This window comes from Phalacrocorax aristotelis, chromosome 6, assembly GCF_949628215.1.
Source record: "Phalacrocorax aristotelis chromosome 6, bGulAri2.1, whole genome shotgun sequence".
NCBI lineage: Eukaryota > Metazoa > Chordata > Aves > Suliformes > Phalacrocoracidae > Phalacrocorax > Phalacrocorax aristotelis.
The window spans coordinates 49,858,177-49,879,375 of record NC_134281.1 but is presented as its reverse complement, the minus strand read 5'-3'; the positions used below and the strand labels follow the sequence as shown (position 1 = coordinate 49,879,375).

Here is a 21,199-nt window from a genome sequence, read left to right as displayed (position 1 = left end):
GCATTTGATCTACCATTGTGACATTTCGATAAAGATCTTAGTTGAGTCTGATGTCACTAAATACAGAGGTATTTCAGTTGCCTGGGCCAGCGTGGGTCCGGAAGCAGGGCATGCGCTTTTGAGCTGTGATGCACAGCAGGCACTTACCAAATCAGGTCAGCATTAGCTGGGGATGTCTGCAGCCATCAGTAACTTGGATCTTTCTTTCCCCTGGTTCACCTTCACGGTGTATTGTTGTAGTCTGATTTTTAGTGCTTTGTGTTACTTTTAATTTTGTTTCATCTGAGTTATCCTAGCCTTTTGGTAAATGTAAAATCACCACTGATAGCATTTCAGAGTGGCACAGAGATTGCCTAAGCTGTAAATTACTGGGAGTATAAAGCAGCTAGACAGAATTGTACAACATAGGGAGGATATTTATGACTGGAGAAGGGACAGAGAACTGTAAATATGATTTAAGGAGAGAGGGAATGTCTTATAATGATGTATGTAAACTAAATAGAGCTAAGAGCTCATTGCTAAGAGCAATTTCATCTAGTGTATATGCTGCTGAGCAGAGAAGCAATGCTGAGTACTGAAAAACTCTTTAATACAACAGCCTTTAGCAAAAATAGTGGCTGAAGGCTGAAACAACAAATGTTAAATTAAGGATAATCTTTAACACTGAGGAAACATTATCAGGTGCACTGGAATTCTCCATTATTTAGAGTTTTAAATCGAGACTGAAATTCTTTCTGGATGATAACTTGTATCGGAACAAAACATATCTATCTACAGATCTGGATCAATGCAAAAGTGACCAAGAAGTATGGGACAATTTCTGGGCTAGGGACAACTGAGTAGTTCTTGACTTTTTGGCTTAGAAAAGAAATGACCTAGAGGAAATATGGTAGCCCTGAAAAATTATTGGGGTCACAAAAGAGTTAAATGGTTTGCTTAGGGTACATCATGAGTCAGTGGGAAAGTTATGAATAGGAGTGAAATGGTCTTGGTCCCTTAGCTGCTGTAGGACCCAGAGCTGTTCAAGGGCACGCAATAACCAGTCTCACGGGTCATCCTGAAACTAAGCATGGAAGAATTGTTTGTTGAGAGTGCTTTCAGGAGTAATTTAGCCAGAGCAAAGAGAATAAAGTGGGATGGAAAGTAAACGAGCAGAGACGCAGGCAGAGACAATTGTGCTCTACTTAACAAAGAACAGGAAGGAAATCTTTGGCCATGATGACACAGAAAAAGTTGGTGTTATGGTAGTGAGGGGATAATTCTTGAATATTGAGCATAGCAAAAAAACTAGTAGGAAAATTTCTGCTCTGATTTGGGTGCAATAAGGACAGGAAAGAATGCAGCTGGTGAAATAGGGGGAAAAAGACTGTCAGAGCTTTACAGAAGACCAAATTCTTGTTCTTTCTTTTCAAACAGTAGAACTGACAAATTGACTTAGCATGAAATACAGATGTGGCAAAGTATCGTTTTAAAATCAGTTCAGTGCTGGCAGGAATTATTCCATTGTTAAATATACTGAGAAGCTGGTTGGAAGCAGAGCATGACCTCATGGGTCTAACATTACTATTGCAGCTGTGTGAAACCATTCAAATAAATAAACAGCCTGCTGAAGAAAGTGCGCTGGGTTTTGAAGATTCTCCTAGCTTAACAGGCTGTGCCAAGTCATTGTTTTAACTGTGGGCCAGATCCTTAAATGCTGTAAGGTGCCTAGCTCCACAGCAAGCACTGAGATGATGCTGATTTTCACAGTTCAATAATCTGAGCCCCCAAATTTTATCCTTCTCATGGTTTCCCTGGTGATGTTACTATGAAAGGCTGTACAGAAAGGCACAGACCTGTCCACTCTACAGCGATGTCAGAGGGAGTATGGGTGCATAAGTGAAAGCAGGATTTCATTCATCCTTACCTGGCGAGTTCCTCTGGGACTGGTGCAGGTTTTGGTTTTACATTGACCATAACAATGATGATGGGAAGCAGAACTACTGATGGGAGAAACATGATTGGGGCCCTCCCTGACACTTCTGTTTGTCAGAGACCATTCTGTTTGGAAGCATTCAGTGGGATTAATTGCGCCCAAAATTATGCTTCAAATTCATATTGTAGGAGGCTTTTGTACTGCTGTTGTTTAAGGTAAAAGCCCAGTGCAACAGACCGTCATACTGTATATGGGCAATATATGGATCTAGGGATTTATCTAGTACACCACAATCCCCCATTTTGCAAGGATGTTCTTGAGATACAAAGTAATACATTTTCAGTGGTCAGTAGCCAGGCTCACTGACCTATTTCTGCCTGCAGCATTTCTTTATCTGAGCAGAGCCAGGTGCAGAGGAACTGGTGATGGGAGTGCTGTGTGCCTATGCTAATGAAGGGCTTTGGTCAAAGACTTGGCCGGTTACTGGCAGGGCCTTTCAGAGGTCTCTAGTTTTTGCTGTTCCACCTTAAGACAGCAGGAGCTGCTTGTGCCTCTCCTCTTTGAAAGTCAACCCCTGGATGTTACCTTCAGGCTTTTAGCTGTTCGGTTCAAGTCACAAGATTACACCTGTGCTAACCTGTCTGGGAGCTTTGTGATGCATATGCAAACACATCAAAGAAAGATTAATATAACCAGCCACTGATTTATTATGTTCCAGGAGGTAAGGGATAAAGCAGGCTGGCATGATGCTCTGAGCCCAGCCTCCACGAAAATTTCTCTTGTCCTGACATACACCCACCACCATTTATCTCATCTGTTCCCCTTCCTCTCTCTTTAGTTTCTCAAACTTCAGGAGTTTCTTTTGGCAGGCATGCTCCTCGCTGCTGCTGCTGCTGCTGGAGCTTTCCTCTGAGCTTTCGGAGAGGAGGTACTTGATTGCCATCATGTCCTTCTTGTTCATTTGCAAGCAGAGGCAGGAGGATTCGCTCACCTTAAATGACTGCCCCCACATATTCTGGCACATGTCAGTCCCATTTGCATACATCTGTGTGTCAAATGAGAAAAGCATCAATTGAATTTAAAAAGGAAGGGGTTAAAAATCAACGTGTATGAAATTGATAAAAATTTATAGCTTTTTAAATATTGGTACTAGATTATAAAAAAGCAGTCTGCAGTCATCCACTGCCTTGCTGTGTGCCATGCTTCATTACTTCTGAGAGATCTTAAAATGTTTTCCAGTCCCACATCTGGCAAAAGAGATTTGGCTGTTGTGACAGCAAGTGGTTACACAAAGTGCAAAGTGATCAACAGACAGCCCTTTGTTTCCACCCCTGGGGCTGACAGCCCAGCTAGCGTTCTGGGTCTGACAGACCAAAGCTCTGTGTGACAGCCTATACAACTGTAGCATGTCAGGACACTCTGACATGGCTCGGGATCTGAGTACTGCTGAAAGCGCCAGACTGAGTGTTTTGAATATGGGAATATCTACAGGCTAGAGACAGCCCTGTGGAGTCACGGCTCTGTGGGATCTCACTGTGCCTGCTGCAGTGTACATTGTGACTGGGCAGGACCTCACAGACAAAGAGAAGGGACGTAACTTAGAAACTGCTTGAAGAAAAGAAGTATTTTTTTCAAGCCTTCAAAGTGCTTCGTCCAGTGGTGCAACAGCCTTTCTGGCTCAAGAAATTTTAAACTGCAGCTTCTTTCACTCTCTGCAACTGAATCTGTCCTGTTCTTGATACTACATTGCTTTGTAAGGCCTGTATCACAGGACCTGTGCAACCAAGCAACAAAGATATTTCTTGTTTGCCCAGCTCACATTGTGATGACCTTATTCCTGTCCAGCTTGGGTTTGCCTAAGAGTATTAACTTAGGAGTTATCATGTCCAGCCACAGGGTGGACAGGATATATGCTTTATCTTGCCTGCATTTCTCCCACGTGTTTGTGGTTGAAGTTCAATCTTTTCTGTTTCTGTAAAGGAAGCTTTAGGTACTCCCAGAAACAAAGCTAAGAATGAAGTTGGGGGTGTGAGTGATGGTGGGAGTAGAAGCCCTGGGAATTAAGGAGTGGGAGTGTTAATGACCAAAACAGTGGACCAGGCAGCAGGACTGCTGGGCTCCATCACTGACTGATTCACCTTGACCATGTCACCAGCATCTCTCTGAAGGAAGCCGTGTTTCTTCTGTAATAGTACAAGCAGCCCTTGCACATGATGCTGATTCTTGAATCCTACAGCATTTCTCTAGTGCTGTAATTTCTGGGTGGTGTGCTGGTTTACCGTCATCATCAGCTCATATACAGATCTGACACTGAATCTCGGAGAAGGTGCCCTGTGTTTGTGGTTGCGAGACTTCTGCATAGAAGCAGTTCTGTGTGAAAAAAAATTAATTATTACAGATTTAAGTCTATTATGTGGAAGTGGGACTCGCCATCTGTAGTCCTGAAGCAGCTTCTGCTCCACCTATTTTCCACAAGAAGTTCTTATGAGATGTCTCCCTGTCTCCCCACATGAAAAACTATGTTGACATATACTGTGCAGGAAGGTAGATGAGAAGAAATCATAGTCATTGCTTTTGCCCTAGAAATCTGTCCTTTGTGAATAATACAGAGTCCATTCCAAATAGCCTCAAAGACTCTGTAGTGTGTAAAATAGCTTTTCAGTTCACACTGTCTCTAACCAGGGCTCGCTCCCTGGATGCTGCAGTTGCTAGAGGAGGAGTATGGAGCTGGGCTAGTGCGCTGGGAGCAATGCAGAGTCAGAAATGGAAAGATTGCTGTGTCTAGTTCTCTTCTTGTGTTCTCGGTGCAGGCAGATCTTAGCTGTTTCTTTCCCACTATTCCTCTGCTTTTAAGCAGCATTAGACATTTTCTTCCAGCTCCTGTACAGTTCCTGGATTTCTACCTGCTTTTAGCTAATCATTCCAGAAAGTATTAAAAGCCGTCATGTGGGTTTTCTTAGGTCTGTATGCAAGAGACATTCTACATCCTGTCCTTATGTCCCACAGGCTCTTCTACCTGCTAGATTGGTAATTGTATTTTGACCTTCCTCCTAACTGCTTAAAGACCAGAGCATAGCCAGCATGCTGCAGCAAACAAGCAGTGCACACAGCCCATTTACTAAACACATCCCTAAATTACTGCAGAGGGTTCTGATTCTTCAGCTTCTTGGAAGATGTTCTAGTCTATGCATTAACATTGCTTGGGGAGCACTCAGCTGGGAGAACAATGAGAAAATGTGTCTTGTTTTAGCCAGGCTAAAACTGGCTGTGATCCATTGTGCATTCTTAATATTCAGCATTTGTTTCACATTCAGCATTTGTTCCAAATAGTCCTTACAACCACTTGCGTATGTCAAATGCAGGGCTGCTGATTGCTCCTCCATATGAGCTGAGGGCATATAAAGAAAGCAAGCATCTGTCCACAGTGCTCTGACACTGGGGAACCCTTTGTGCTTCTAGATATAGTAACTTCCTTTTCCATGAGTTGAGACCAAACCAAGAGAGTCTAGTGCCTGTATATCGTGTAATTTTCATATGGGAAATGTGTTTTTTTCAATTTCTCTGAAGAAACTTCATCCTTATTCTTACTTACCGTGCAAACCTATTTTTGGTAAAAAACATGGGCAATTTAGGGTGTGGTTCTGTTTAGTTTAGGAATAGCTGCGCCTGGCTTCAAGTGATAAGACCTCTGGTTTTGGGGCATGTTATTCCCTGCAGATGGTATATTTTCTTTAAGAAATAAGTAGAAGGGAATTCAAGGTTAAAAACTCCTATCTCTGGACCAGGGATGAAGATTATAATTTCACTTCATCTGGAACTACTGATGATTTAGCACATCTGGGAAACTAAACTGTACGTTTCTGCAGCCCATTTGTTTTTTGGCCACCTTCCTAAACCTGCTGATTAGTGTCACTTTTGCAAGGCAGACAGCAATCCTGCACTGACTGGACCGTGACTTCCACTTATATCAGTTGCTGAACTGACTTCTGGAGGTACATGCACTTGAACTTAATTCAAAACAATGAATCTGGGATCTCTGCAAGCCTTACTACCAGTCCCTGAGCACTACACTCAAATTTCATTTACTTCTGCAATTTGGACAGTTTTCATGGACTCAATGAAATTCAACTGTTAAAAATATTCAAATCAGTGTAGCAGTTTTGAGATGTGTTATGTTGCCCTGATGCTAAACTTACTTGAGTCACTAGAAAAAATCCTACCTGACCCTTGAAAGGTCTGTGGATTAGGTCTGAGGCAACCTTGCTCCTGTAAGTCTTGTCAGTTCTTATTTTATACACCTTTGCTCATAAAATTAGTTATCCCAACCATTAAACCTTCTCAGAAAAATGAGGTGAGCTCTCAGAAAGCTTGTCAGTGCTGCTCTTTAACCATCAGAGTTATATAGAACAAAGTTAGCTCTGGCTAGCCATTGGCAGACACCATGGAGAACACACATCAGAGAGATGATGGGTCTATGGAGAGCAAAAGGGAGACACTTAGAAGAATGTCAGGACTTATTGATTTGGAGGACTTGAATGTAAAATAGAGAAAAGGGCAAAGATGCCAATAGGCAAGAAAACCTTAAAAATTCCTTAGTGATTTGGGAACTTACGTCCCAATTTAAAAAGACAGGTGCGTCAAGCCTCACATTATGTAAGGAATCTTATAAAATGCATCTCAGTGTTGTTGTATGAAAAAGTTCATTTATCTTTTCCTTTCTAAACCCCACTGTGGTTAAAATATCAGTGCTGCTTGAGCTTTTACTTTTGTTTCACAAGTGGTATTAATTGTGATTAATGAAATGTATATATACTTAGAGTAAGCAATCTACATAAATGTTCTAAAATTTTTATACTTAAAACATCAGATGCAGGTATGGCTTGAAACTGCTGTAAAAACGACTCACCTGTTGCATTTTATACCCATATATGCAGGAAAAAAAAGAACTCTTAATGCCATTTTTTCTGCTCCAGTTGATCAGATTTTCTTACCTCACTGTATGGAATACATTTACTCTTACAGTGGTTTTCTCCACTTTCATCCCATTCCCAGTCCGTCAGCCAGTTATGAACACATGTGGAATCATCTCTGCAGGCTTCATACCTTCACAGAGATTAGTGTGGAAGATACAGTTATTTCTCTCACCTTTTTCTCAGTGGACTCAGATTCAACTCAGAAAGTCTATGTGGGCTATGCTAGTAACGCAGTATGGCTGCACAGTGCAGTTTGGCAACAGATCTTCAAGAAATGTGCACATTATCTTAGCTTGACATGTATATAAACTCTGAGCTGGCCAGGAAGGCAAGACCTAAATCCCAACAGTTCACCCACTGTTTTAAACTCACAGACTTAAGTAAAGGGCTCATATTCTAAGGAGCAAAACCCGTGCAGTGTTTTCTGCTTGGATATGTTTGCTGATGTTACTGAGTGGAGGAAATACTGTGTGGGAGGGTGTTTCATGAATGCTGATATTCAATATTGTGACAGAGCACAGGTACGCTAAGAGTGAACTGTCACTTGAGGGAGGTGAGGGGAAAGTTTGCATTTATGAATTAATATGGGAAAAGAAGAATGATATTTCCTGGGCAGGGGGTTGCTGTGAGGAATGTGTACTGAAATAAGGAGAGTACATAAATAACAGAATCATGTAAACCAATAGGCTGTCAGCCTCAGAATGTCATTTTCAGAGAAGTTAAACTTGAAGTGAAGGAGGAGAGATAAGAGTCTTGTAGGGTATAGGTATAAAACTTTAAATTTTAAGTTATTTTTAAATTGTAAGCGGTAATGTAAAAAAAAGCCTATAAATGGCCTAGAACGAGTATGGTATGCAACTGGCTGCTCTGTGTGATGAGAGATCTCATGACTTACCTTCATCCTACATAATTTCCTTCCTTCCACTTCTTTTTATGTTCTACTTTTTGGCTCTTACATTTCTTAAGGATCACTTTCTGCAAATCAGTTAACATCTACTTAAACTTAGCCTCAATGGCTTCAGGCGGACTATTCTCACCAGTAACTGAGTGCCAAAACCATGAGGCACAGCTTTCAAACAGTTAGCATAGTTCAGTGTCTCAGCGTGGTATTTATAATTAATGCCTTTGGATATCTTTTCTGTTTGTAATTTTTGATCTTCAGGGTCATGTGTCCAAAACTGCTTTGATATCATGAGGGCTGCAGACTTATATTTTTTAATGAAATGTGAGGTTGTCACGTGGTCACAGAACTACAAGAACTAGACATAGGCCATCCATTTGCACATGCAGGAAGGTAAGAATGTGCACATCTGCAGAGCCTTCACATAGGTTTTCTGGGTTTTTTGGAGGGATAAAGATCAGTAACAGATGGAGGGTAACCAGGGTCTGAACTAAATGGGTCTAGGGCAGGAGACAGATATTCTCAAATGTGTTCATCTGCTGTCAGAAGTAGGGGCGCTGCTGGAAATATAGGCTGCAATTTGATAAATTAATACAATGTAACACTAATAGACAGATCCTACCAGTTTGTGCCATGACTGGATTTGGGACTAGGGACTATAAGAATAATTGGTTTGTCATTCGTTAATGTACCCTGCGTGTACCCTGACTGGGAAAGACACACCAAGGTAACTCCCCAGTGACAGCTGTTTCTCTAATCCTGGTCACCTTGTGTGCTTGAAGGCACACCAGTTAGAAGCATCAATGTAAACTTTTTGTTAATCACCATCTATGAACTCTCCACATACCAGCATCAGATTCAACAATTAGCCCTTGATTTTTCAAGCCAAGTAGGCATGTCCTTCATTTTACGTGTGCACTAAAATTCATTGCTTTCCAGCAAAGTCGATCAGTATCTACTGTGAGCTGCCTGATACTAGCACTTCCACTTAAAGCAGTTGTGCCCTTCCCACAGTCTTCTTTGTTGATTTCCTTTTTTATTTGGCTAAGTATGGTTCCCAGACTAGGGCTGCTTCACAGCTCCTCAGACAATGCCGCTGGCACACGGGTGGGGACAGGGTAGAGGAAAGAATGAGCAGCCCTTGGGGCTTAGGAGAGGGCAGAACTGCTTCCTTTGAAATCAGCGTCACCTTCAGTTATACTTTTCAAGTCATGAATATATATTTCAGAGTTTTACTGAACTGGGGCATTGATGCTATGCATCTGGTTTCCTCAGGAATCTGAATTAAGTATGTTGATTAAAGCATTTATATTTTTATTCACTATTATCTGTTGAATCACCAAATGAAATGTTTCCCAATTATGATTATTGCCTGACTCTGTGGTTTGTAATATAAGCAGGTAGCAAGGCATAACTCTGTTGTTACAAGTCTTGCTTTATCCCAATGGAAGTAATTATGAAGCTAAGTGTATAAAAAATAATGACTTATGAAGTCTGATTTCCACTGTCCAGAGACCCATAAGTGGTCTCTTCAAACCTTAATTAAAACCTGTGAGAAACATAAACATAAATACTGAGAAGATCCTCCCTGAAGATACTGGTTCCTTATGAACAATGGGCAGGATGTTTTTATTTGAAAGCCTTTTTTCCCCATTTTTTATTATTAGCTGTTTCTCTTTTAAACAGCACAGGGCCCTTTCATAGGTGGATCAGAAAATGGCTTGTACATTGAGCTCTTTCAAAAGCAATAGTTTTAGGACTAGTGGGAGCAAGGAATCCTAAGACAATAGGAAGAAAAGGAAGGCCCGAAGCTAGTCAGATTAATTTCTTTTAAATTAAGTCACTGCTCATTCAGAATCCTCTGCACATTTCTGGCCACAAAGACATACAGTATGCAGCAGGCACGCTCACGGCATGTAGAGAAAGTAGGTCACATCACGAGCAGTGCTACAGCATGCTAAAGGGACTCGAGTGAATAGAACATGAAAAAATGTTACTTTAAGTCACCAGAAAGAGTGGGAATTCTGTCCAGGCTCTTTTCTAGCCTCAGGCCTTAAGCAGGGTGAGGGAATGGGGTTGACACTGGCATTAGGCAGGCTCACAGACTAGCATGCACACTAATGGGTCATCATTACAGTTTTGATTCAGGCCAGGCATCTATGATGCCGACAGGGGCAATAGATCATTATTCAGTATTTGTTTAAAGCCTGTTCTCTGCCAGGAGACTCTATACTGGAAAAGGGTCAGTTTTTCCTGTGCAGCAGCTCTCAGTCACCCCCCCCCCATACTTTCCAACAACAAAAATTAAAAATGCTATGTACCTGGAGGTTCTGGAGATACCCAGGGGACACTGAGGGTTTTGCTATGTAATATTGACCCAGCATAAACACTTTGGTATAAATCTCATATGTACTAAGGGTGGCTTAAACCAGTTCATAGATGCAAACTAAACTTACAGGGTATATTTTCTTTTGTGTTTACTCTTTCACTGGATATAGCAATCTGATGATGACTTTGTGTGCTACTTGTTTTGGGATACGTTTGTTTTAGATATTGGTATCCTATCGCTTTGCCTGTTAGATCTATTCTAAAACTCACTGGCAGCTCCAGTGCTTTAATATCCAAATGCTTTCAAATTTTGGTTATGTTTGGTTCTGAGCTTTGAGATTCTGAGCACTGAGGCAAATTCAAAGTCTCGGTCTTTGTCTTCAAGGAGGTCAATAATCTAGATTCAGTTTAGAAGATTACCAAAAATTTAGGAAGGAAGACTGCACATGACAAATCTGTTCCTGAGGCACATGGAGTTTCCTAACAGAAATAAAATCCATCACTAGAGGAAACCCTGGGGAAGCTAAGAAATACATCAGCCCTTCTCACTACCTTCCATTACAAATCCAAGCTATGCTTCTTGTTTCCTTCTCTGGCACAAAGCAACAGAGAAATATTTAAAGACAAATCCTACCAAAATACTGCATTGCATACATTACTTTACCCTTGCAGATTAGATGAGAGTCAAAATAAATCCATGAGTCAATAATATTCCAGTTGTGTAACCACTAGGGAAAGCGCTGTACAGAGCAGTGCGAGAGAACCTGACCGTGCACTACTGTGTGTACTGGATTTTCTGTGCTTCCAAGAAAAGCTCTTTTAGAAGTATTTAAACAGTTTTCTGTGATTTTCAGAGCAGCCAAAGGGATCCAGACATTCACAGTTCATTACTTTCAAGAGATGCTAGCAGTTACAATCCTAGAGTGTGAACACAGCCTGTGCTGTTTGCACTATGCTTCACACCAATTTAACCATAATGATGAGTTAGTGTAGTTACGAGGCACAACATTAATATGGTACTGACTGAGATTTGTATGTCACATAGTGACATTATTTAAGATCCAACATCTCAAAACAGGGAGGGAGGGAGAGATATATGCTGGATATGGACCACTGAAAAAGTCTCACTACCCCACCTGGATATAAGGCTGCTACCCCCAGACAAAGGACAGACAGGTGCTGGGTTGTCTTGCACTCCAAAATTAATGTGATTCCCTGATGCTATATTTTGGGAAACAAAATTAAATGCTACTATGCTTGCTCATTGCTATTAATATTTTAAGCATTACTTGGCTGCAAGTTTCTCTGAGATTCAGGCTTTTAGAAGTGTTTTAGTGAGAGGGATGATGGAAGGGAAGAGAAAAGGACAAGGATGAAAAATTAAGGAATTAAGATAATTTGTTATATGAATTAATTGAAAACATAGAGGAAATGGCTGCTTTCATTATTTTGTAGTGCATTTTATACATAGAAAATAAATGTATCCTATCATGATCAAGTATTTAGATTTAAAATGCTAACTGCATAAATGCTAATTCACAGGCATGGGCTTTTTAAAGGGTGGGCAGGCCCTCCCTGCTGTTAGTGCCTCTCAATGTGGTGACAGCTCCTCTGCTGCATCAGGCAGTGCTGATGCGACTGCGTTGCATCCTCACGGAGGGCAGGGCAGTGCTGCCCCTGAGTCACCAAACTCTGACAGCATTTAGTGACTCTGTCCTGCGTTCAGCCTGTGTCATTACTGTTTTGGGGGTAGTAGCTTAGCAGAGGGAAAAGCAGAGAGGGTAAACAAGAAATGAAGAGAAATAACAAGAGAAAAGGCATAAAGATGGTGCAACACCATTGAATCTTAGTGCCACTTGATGGGGAGATCTGTGCCTCATGCACCCATGCTCCTTGACACCCTAGTGACATGGGCATATTAAAGCTAAATAAAAATACTTTGACAAAAAGCTGAACCTACCAGTCATCACAAAAGCTTTGACACAGTGGAACAGACTGAATAGCAGCAGTGTCGTTGGGGTGGATCCAGCGAGCAGCATGTGGAGAACACCGGTAAAAGCACTCTGTTTTCTTTGTGAAATCTTCGCAGCTGAGGTGGGTGAGAAAAGCCACAAATAAGCCTGTTTCGTAGCATCAAGGCTGTAGCCTCAGTTTTTTAGGCCCGCTTTGATGTGGATGCAATACTACAGATTAGGAGAAAAACACAGAAAGGCATCCTTTTGCCCTGTTAGTGTCTAGGTTCCAAACTCATTCCTCTGGCATTGTGTACACTCTCTGACTGTGCAATTACCATAGCCAGCTAAAGGGTGCACGAATGTTTCCATGCATATTTCAGCCCTATTTGTGTAAGCTTTCTGTAAACTTTTGAGGCTGTGAGTTTTCCTGGCAAGAACGATTCCAGGCAATAATACATTCTAGTTTATAGTACAAAACTTCTTCTATGCTGTAGCCTCATGGTTTCACTAATCTTTAGATTTTCCCACAGCCCAGCTGAAGTTACTTAAAAACGCATACTGTTGCTGCTCTTCTGGGAGTGGCAGGCAATAGCTGTTACTGTTGCACATCTGGTTTTGCTTAATTGTTTTGTACTTTCATTCTTTTACTTCTATAATTTGCCATGTTTCACAGCTCTAACATCTAACAGGGTACTAAAAATCTTAATTATGAAGACATTCGTCATGGTTATAAAACCCACAGGACTAAAAGAATTTTTATTCTAAATAATCAGAAGTTTCATTTCTGGACTCTTGTGCATTTTGTTTCTGAGATTTAATAACCTAGTTGATCTGCTTTCTAAACAAAGGAAGAAGCCTGGCCTGCATTGACGAGGGGTCACACTCACTGGTGGTTGCTTTGAGAGCTACAGAGGTGTGATGTAGTTGCTACCTACTGGGTTTACAACTGCTTTGCATCGCTAGATCTGGTTTTATACTGAAAGCAAACTTGAAAAAACATAATCCTTTCCTGATAAAATAGCATAAATCCTTCTTCACAAATAGTATCTACTTAGGGATTCATGGGCTTTTGTGAGAGGAGGAGAAGAGTCAGGCGTTGGTCAGGTATAGAGACAAGATGATGGGAAGTAGGCTGGGTGGTGTATTCTTTAGGGCAATCAAGGACTGTCCATCAGCAGCTCCAGGGGGAGTCACCATTCGCTGTGTGGCTGCTACAGCATGCATCTATTGAACCAGGACACAGACAACATCAAAGCTCACTTACGATTTACTGAGCTTCCCACATCTGTTCCAGTAGCTGTTGCTTACTTTAATTACTGGGGAATGAGCCAATTGCTCTGTGAAGTCTGCATAGCAACAGGAAGCTGTTAGGGATGAAACAGAGATCTTGCAATAAGGATTTCCTTTAATACTGTATTTGGAAGACTGAAAATGTAAGATGAATCTGGTTTGGGCCATAACATGATAAAGTGTCTTAGTACTAACTAGAAGATGTACTCAAGCTCTAACATTTTTGTTTTTGGAAGCAGCAGTGTAAATGCTAAGTGAGGTGGACTGGCATCAACAGTGCTTTGTCCAGGTGTGCCCAGAGAGCCCCAAGAATTTTACTAGTGTTCTGCCAGATGTTATATCCTGAGGGAAGCTAACTTTGAAAGCTACCAAATATAAAAAAAGAGAGTTGAAGGAATGCAATAAATACTATACTTTGCTCACTGTAGAATTTTGGTTTCAACCTTTCCCGTTTGGTGTCTGCTACAATTAATTCATTTTTATACTTAATCACAATAAACCAAAATCATCTTTGCTGTACATTTTTTTAAGGAGATGGAGCAACAGGAAAAGTAAATGGCATCAGAATTTTTAAAGATAAATTAAATCAGTGCGAGTTTTGCAGCTGACTCTGTTAAGAACCAGAATCTTACTCTTGGTTTGCATGCAGCAAAATGCCAATGAAGGAAGCTTTTCATATGAGACATAAACTGCATCTTATATATTTTTTTGAGAAATTAAAGGAACTACCTAAACAATTAGTGTGTACAAAGCTGTACTTCTACAACATATCTGGCAAAAATTAAACCACTCTTACATTTAGAGTACAGTGTGCACTCATGCATATTTGGCTCAGGACTTGGCTTCAGTTTGTGGGTGTCGCCTTCTAGACATCCATATTTTTGGCAGGTAGATGACATTATGACAGCAAAGAGGGTGACAGCAAATCTCAGCATTGTTGTTCGGTTCTTTTTCCTGTATGGAGAGAAGTCTTTATTTATATCCTTTATTTCTAGGAGAAGCCATAACATTAAGAGGAAGGACTGCTTTAAAGAAGCTACATATATTAAAAAAATATGCTCAGCAAAGATACACACATAAATATTAAGACACACATTCTCCTTCCTCTTTGCTTATATCTGAACCCTTATACTCCTGCCACATATTTTTGAGGTTCGGTGGCACATGATAAAAGCTGCCAGTAGTTCAGGCTATTTATGAAAACATGTTATAATTTTCAGTATTTAAGAAAATTATTTTAACTTTGTTACACCGACCTGAATTTATCTTTGAACCTTCCAAGAGACATTCCTCTGCTTCACTAGGTTTGAAGAAAAGATTGATTAGTTCTACAGCTTGCAGGGTTGTTTTGCACACTTGGAAATGATACATTTAATACAGCTGCAAGTGAGCTAGCAGTGGTCAGCACCTGAGCTGGATAAATTACATTGATAACTTGCCTTTGTTGAGACTATGCTAATTTATGCTTAAGAATCTGATCCATTATTTTCTGCCTCATTGGCAGAAAATGCAAGTTGTTTTGTCTGTAAGACTAAAATTTATCTAAACACAGACTACATATTAGTGAGCTATATAGATAAACCCAGAACCTGTTACATGAATCAATGCATAATTCTTTATACAGGTTATCAATTTAAACCTTCATTCTTTAGTTAAATATTCCTGTTACCTTTTTGGAATAATTTTGCCTGAATAAGGACTGCAGCTCCTCTATGTACCTAGACTTTTCAGATACAAAGCAAACAACATGTTCCAGAAGAAGAAAACTCTCAAATTTCTCAGTAGTTTCTCACCTCTTTTGCTGTCCTTCTGGGTGATACTTCTCCCTGGAGCAGGAACACAGTAATGTGCTTTTCTTATTTTCCACTTTATATACACATCATCTGGCATCAGTGCTCCAGAATTTGTTTGCCCTGGAAGAGTTCCTTGACCCTTTGGAATGCTAACATAGATTTATCTCAAAAGCAGATGCAATGACCAGCACATAATGCCCTTTTATTGTTTGCAAATGTCAGCGTGATAAAGAGGAAAGTACAAACATAGGTTAGAATTAGAAAAACAACACCTCTCCTATATACCAACTGCAGCTAACTCCCCTGCCTGATTTTCCAATGATTCCTTTTATTATTGATTATTAGATTCATTTCTACAACAGTTTGATGAGGCTTTTATCAGAGATTAGGACTTCCTGAATTAGAGACATTGAAAACAATGCTTCATGTTTCAGCCTCACTGGCTTAATTTTGACCATAGATATGATGGATGGCTTCCTTGGCTTACATGGTAATTTTACAGCAGCCCCTGGAAGAGAATCGACATCTCCCGATTTCCAGGTGTTTGATCTTTGTCCTCAAGATCCTTTTAAAACTTGCTGCTGTTTGCTGTGGTTGTTCCACCTGCCTCGTGTGTACCCTCCAACCAGTGTGACAAGCACTACAAGGAACTGTTGCTTCTACCATTGATAGTGATTCCTGACCATGCTCAATGTGAGATCCGCTTTCTGCAAAGAGGATTCTGTATCTGAACGTAAGCCACTGCATAAGGTAGGCATGGTGATTACAAATAGTTGCGCTTACTTTCATAGATCAAATCTTGTTGGGTACTGTAAGGAGCAGTACCACTCACTACCCTGCAATTATTTAGATGCAGAAGGAAAGCAGCATCTGTTGTTTTTTAGTTTAAAACAGAACACTGGTTTGCCAGATAATACTCTGGGGCCATTATTTACAAACCTTTTTTGCTTGAAAAAACAAACATTGGCACAGTGGAAGTGCGGTATGAATCTCATTGAGCAAAGTCAGTGAGCATGATAATAAAACAATCTCCATAAGCTATAAGCACTGATTCCTACCCTAGCTCTAGTAAATGCCTCAAGGCAAAATTTTGCTGGCCTAAAAAGAGCCATTTCCAGATCAGTGGAAACTGAGCGATTTTTATGTTCCAGAATGACTTTAATTAAATTAGTTTAAAGAATGAATTTAATTAAGGCAAGTTTAAAAAAGCATAAGTAACTATAGGAGAAACTCAAGTAAATCTAATGGGTGATGACCCATGCCTTCACCTCGTGTGGCTTGATCTAGCGTTGGCTGAAATTAATGGAGCTCCTTGCTGATTTGTAAAGTAAAGGATTTGTGCATACTGCTCGGCACTTGGATCCGTGTATTCGTACAAAATGAAGACCACTGTGTAATAGGAACACTCACTTTCAACATTGTGATGAGTGGATGGGCTAGCCAGCTGGGTAAAAAGCCCAGAAATAGTACATGCTGTGTGCCTTACTGCTCAGTTCGCATAAAATATATGCACACTTGTAAAGGTGTAAAGATGCCAGGAGGCTTCTTGTAATGCTTGTAATGTTCACTGAATTGACATACAAATTATATTAAGCTATAGGAAACTGGGATCTCTTTCAGGCTTTGAGTATGAGCCAAATGGGACCACTTGCTGGGAGATTAGGCAGAGTTTCTAGCAGCAGGAAGGAAAATTGTCATATGTTTGTGATTTCTCAGACTTGGCTTTGGTTAGCAATACATGTAAGCAGGCTCAGGCTAAGGAGCTTTTAGAGATCTCAGCTATACATCTTCATCACCTGAGAAATGAATCTTGATTCTTTTTTCTTAAAGTATTCTCTGACTAGTTATTTTGTGTGATGTCTTAAACTGAGAAATTCCTTAAAGGAAGTTTCTTACCCCTTCCCATACTTGAATGGGTCATTTCTCTGTTAAGATTGAACTTATTTGCAAGTACTCAGTGATGTTCTTGTACATTTAAGACTCCTACTGCCATTTAATTTTAACTTTAATCTCAGTGCCCTGTAACTTCTATTAATCTTTTCAAGAGCTAGAGTTCATGCATGTTGTTAAGATTTAATAATGTATGATGTTAAGATATCACCACAGACAGCAATTCAGGCATCACAACATTAAATTATTATTATTATTATTATCCGATGATGATCTAATTGATAGTGGCCTATGATGCTAGTGAAAGTATGCATCTATTCCAAAACCGCAAACATTGCTATACTAGGTCTCAAGAGCCATCTACCTGAGCAACTTCCTTCTGGCGAGAGCCATTAGCAGAAAATTAGAGAAAAAAATGCTTAAAAAAAGCTAGTTGCTAACTTCCCAGCTTCTGGCGATCAGTTTAGTAACTATGTCAGCTGACATCTCCAATTCCTTTTTTGTGAGTCAGATCTCTTTAATGGCTGAAGTAAGCTTTTACGGTTTTATATTCCTGGTAACTGCAAAGCCAATGTGGTGAAGGGAAAAATTGTTTGCGTTTCCAACCAATGACAATTGCCAGATCCATTTCCCTTCTTGGCATCCTGAAAGTGTAACAACAGTGTGACCAGAGGGAGACAGAGTTTCAAGAGCGTAAATTAGAGCATTTGGCCTGTTATAGCTTTATTATAGATGGCAACGTGTGCTAATGAAATGAATCTGTTTGTTCCTCATATCTCAGCGTGAGCCTGCAGGCTAAGAAGTTGGAAGTGTTTTTCTTGTTAACTGTAACAAGAAATGTAATTAGAAGCACAGGTTGTTATCTAATTTTGTGTCATTCCTGAAGCTCCTTTGCAGAACTGCATTTGAAGTGGAAACAAGGGTGTGTTATTTGATGATCAGTTAAGTATATATTCTTGACTTACATTATGTTAGACTTCAGAATCAAGAGTTCATATTCACAAGTCTCTCTGCTTGAACGTATTGTGTCACAAGTCAAGCTGAATGCCAACGGTGACGCTCCAGATGGTCTCAGTCTGGCACTCCTGACTCTGATAAAAAAAAGCTGAGGTCAAATTTTAACACTACTGAACTTCAGGTGTGATTTGTTTCTGTTCAGTTTGGTGGGGCTGGGATTTCTCCCTTTATTTTGTCTGCGTAAGGAATATGTCCTGGTGCAAAGTAAGGCTTACTTACTTTATTTGAGTACAGAAATGTTGCTGAGCTAGTTCTCCAGCTGGGCACAGCAATGACAAAAGCACCAGTAATTGTATATAACCAAGAGAATGAGTCAGTGGGGGGGGAAAAAAGCAGATATTTTAATGAGTAGTAGGTTTAAAAAGCAATCACAACCCAAATAACAAAATGATCATTGTAAAAATGTTATTTTAAGCCCCATGTTAGGTTTCTCAAAATTAAAGGGGACAAAAAACCTACTTATTTTAGCTTATTACTGAGTTGAAAGCACTTCTTGAAAGCATAACTGAATGCTCTTCCTTTGCCCTAGTCTTTCATTTGCCTTTCACATTCTGCTAGTCTGTTACTGTGAGGTTCCTTGAACCACTAACAATTATTGTTATTTTTTCTACAAAGAATGGGCTTTGGCTTGGATAGCTACTGACTGTGTGGTGTGATGTGGACTCTCACAAGTGACAAAGAAAATCTGGGTCCAGCTTGACCTATACTTCAGAATTAACCAACTGCAGTCTTGTTTCTCATTTAGACTATTAACATTTGATTTAATTTTCTACAATCACTTATGAATGATTGATTTCTTCTTAGGGGAGTACGAATACTTTTTTTTTTAATTATACTTTTATTATGGGCATTTATTATTTGTGTAGAGGCAATGCACAGGTGTCCCTGCATAAAGTTGCGATGTAGTGTTTTAAAGCATTTGGTGCCAATACTGGATTATGGACGGCCATATCCCACAGCCCCCTTTTTTGCCCTGATCCTGTACTGCCCCGTTCTCTCCGCTGTGCTGGCACGACCCAGATGGGGGTGTAGTCCCAACTAGATGGGGGAACAGATCCAGCAAAAAGAAATCCAGTACTTCCCCCTGCCCCCAGTGTCACTAGCCAAATCAATTTCAAATTTCAATTTATAGCACAGCTGTAGAAGAGTTGTGTGACTGTGAGGAGAAGGGTGGTATATCACAGTGAGAGAGACAAACGGGAGAGTAGGACTGGCAGTACCTTCAGGCAGAACTGCCAACCTCTAAGCCCCATTGTGTTAGCATTCTGGGTTTTTTTTTTTAATTGTTACGTTGAACATCGTGTAATCAAAATTAAGAGCTGACAGGTCTATAAAGAAAACAAATAATGCAAGCACAAGGTAACAGTGAGATCATACTGGTCAACACATTAAAAGGCAGTGACTGGAAACCACCAGATTAGTCATCACTGAGCTTTTCCTGTTTGTATCGCGGCAGGGATGAATTTTAAGGACACAGTCGAGGTCCACGTAGTGTCTCTGCAGACATCTCTGAGGAGTGACTCCCATACATGTCATATTAGTTCTACATAGCTTGACTCATTGCCCTGTGATGAATCTGTGGTTAGAAAATTAACCACAACACTCATGGAAAAGGTATTTTTCCCCAATACGTTTCTTTACATTGTCCCCTCTCTCTGCATCCCTCAGATGGCTCCCCTCGCTGTTGTATCAATCAAAGACTGTTTTCACTTCCAACTCCCTTCTCAGTGTATCTCTGCCCTTTCTGCCTGTTCTCTTTCAATATAGACATGTTAGGTCTCCTGAAGTGTCCTGGTGCCAGCCTCCACTCTACACCTGTTGGATTTCCAAGGCTTGCTTTCTTGTATTTGTCATCTCATACTTGGGAGGCATTTCTATAAGTAGCAGTAAAACTATGTGTAATCTTGTAATCTTTGCCCTAGCTCTCCTTAAATCTCATCTTTGTTCAGGTGCCCAAAGATAGAGCGACAAGGTGGGATCTGATGCTACTCCTGCTGGCCAGCATTTCTCTGTTCCCCATGTGCTTCCCGCTTTGGATCTTCCAGAAATACACACAAATACACATATTTATAGGTATATGTAATCTGTACTCTGTTAACACCTAGGGGTAACAGCTCAACTCTGGCAATTGCTGTACAATCAATTCCAAGCTGACAGTGAAAGCAGCACATTCACTGCTCTCCTCCTGTATCTTTAAAGCTATCATGTGTTTGATGAGCTTTGATGCGAAGAAGTGCTGTTAATTTAGCTATTGCAGCAAGCTGTCCCCAAACCTCACAGCCATACATTTAACTCCTGATATATATTTGCATATTTACATCTTCTACTTCCTTATCAGATGTAAATATGATATCTAGAACAAGGTTTCAGCAGTGCAAACCAGTCACTTTGACATACTGCATCACTGCAAACAAAGATAAGTGTTCTTCATGGTATATAAAGAAGGAAAATAACAATTGGAATCCTATCCAGTTAGGAATAGACTTTTGTGATCCTGGAACAGGTTGTCAGTTGGTTTACTTCATTATTCTGTCCATGAAACTGACTAATAGTTTCCAGTGAAGATGCATTGGAATAATATACTGTATAATATACCTCTATGGAATAACCTGCCTGTAAGAAATGTCTTCCTAATGCTCCCTAATTTAATGATGAGCTTGTGCCCTGAAACATGAGTGTTTATATCCTTTCTGTAAAAACTCCTCATCTAACTATGAGTATTTTTATCAATTACTTCTCAAGTAGCAGACCTCGCTAGATTCAGATCAGGAGTAAATTTTGCCTAGATTGTGTAAAGGTCCCAGACTTACTAATCGTCCTGCATTCTTTTGGGAAATACTGTATTTCTTACCATTTTCCTGGAGCTTAGGGGTGGTGGTGGGAGCTGTACTCTGTGGCTGCAGTTCTCAGCTGTGCAGGCAGCAGGCATTGCTTGGCTAGCCTGGCAGGGCTGGCATTGGTGTCTTGCTTTTTGCTGAACAAAATGATGCATCATTCTATAAAGAGTAATTGATTAGTCTTGGTCAAAGCTTTTCCTAGCAAATCTCACTTTTCCTGCAGTTCAGAGAACTACTTTTTACCCTTATTTTTTATTTTGCTCACAACCGGTACCCTTAAGTTGTGTCACACTGGGTTTT

General features: G+C 40.3%; 2 protein-coding genes across 3 annotated transcripts in view; both read right to left on the bottom strand.

Annotated features, from left to right (window-relative positions):
- Nucleotides 1–21,199, bottom strand: part of PRDX1 (peroxiredoxin 1) — a 262,541-nt gene that overhangs the window by 112,074 nt on the left and 129,268 nt on the right. The gene's annotated exons all lie outside the window — the stretch shown is intronic.
- Nucleotides 2,599–15,253, bottom strand: LOC142059204 (riboflavin-binding protein). 2 transcript variants are annotated; one of them, XM_075097721.1, is made up of 7 exons: nucleotides 15,156–15,215; nucleotides 14,619–14,662; nucleotides 14,159–14,316; nucleotides 13,337–13,436; nucleotides 12,078–12,206; nucleotides 6,907–7,018; nucleotides 2,599–2,960 (listed from the first exon to the last, which is right to left on the bottom strand). In XM_075097721.1, the coding sequence occupies exons 2-7, from the start codon at nucleotides 14,648–14,650 to the stop codon at nucleotides 2,721–2,723; spliced, it is 771 nt and encodes a 256-aa protein (XP_074953822.1). In that variant the 5' UTR covers nucleotides 14,651–14,662; nucleotides 15,156–15,215; the 3' UTR covers nucleotides 2,599–2,720. The 2 variants fall into 2 exon arrangements, with proteins under 2 accessions (XP_074953822.1, XP_074953823.1); XM_075097722.1 differs by lacking the exon at nucleotides 14,619–14,662 and having other exon boundaries at nucleotides 15,156–15,253.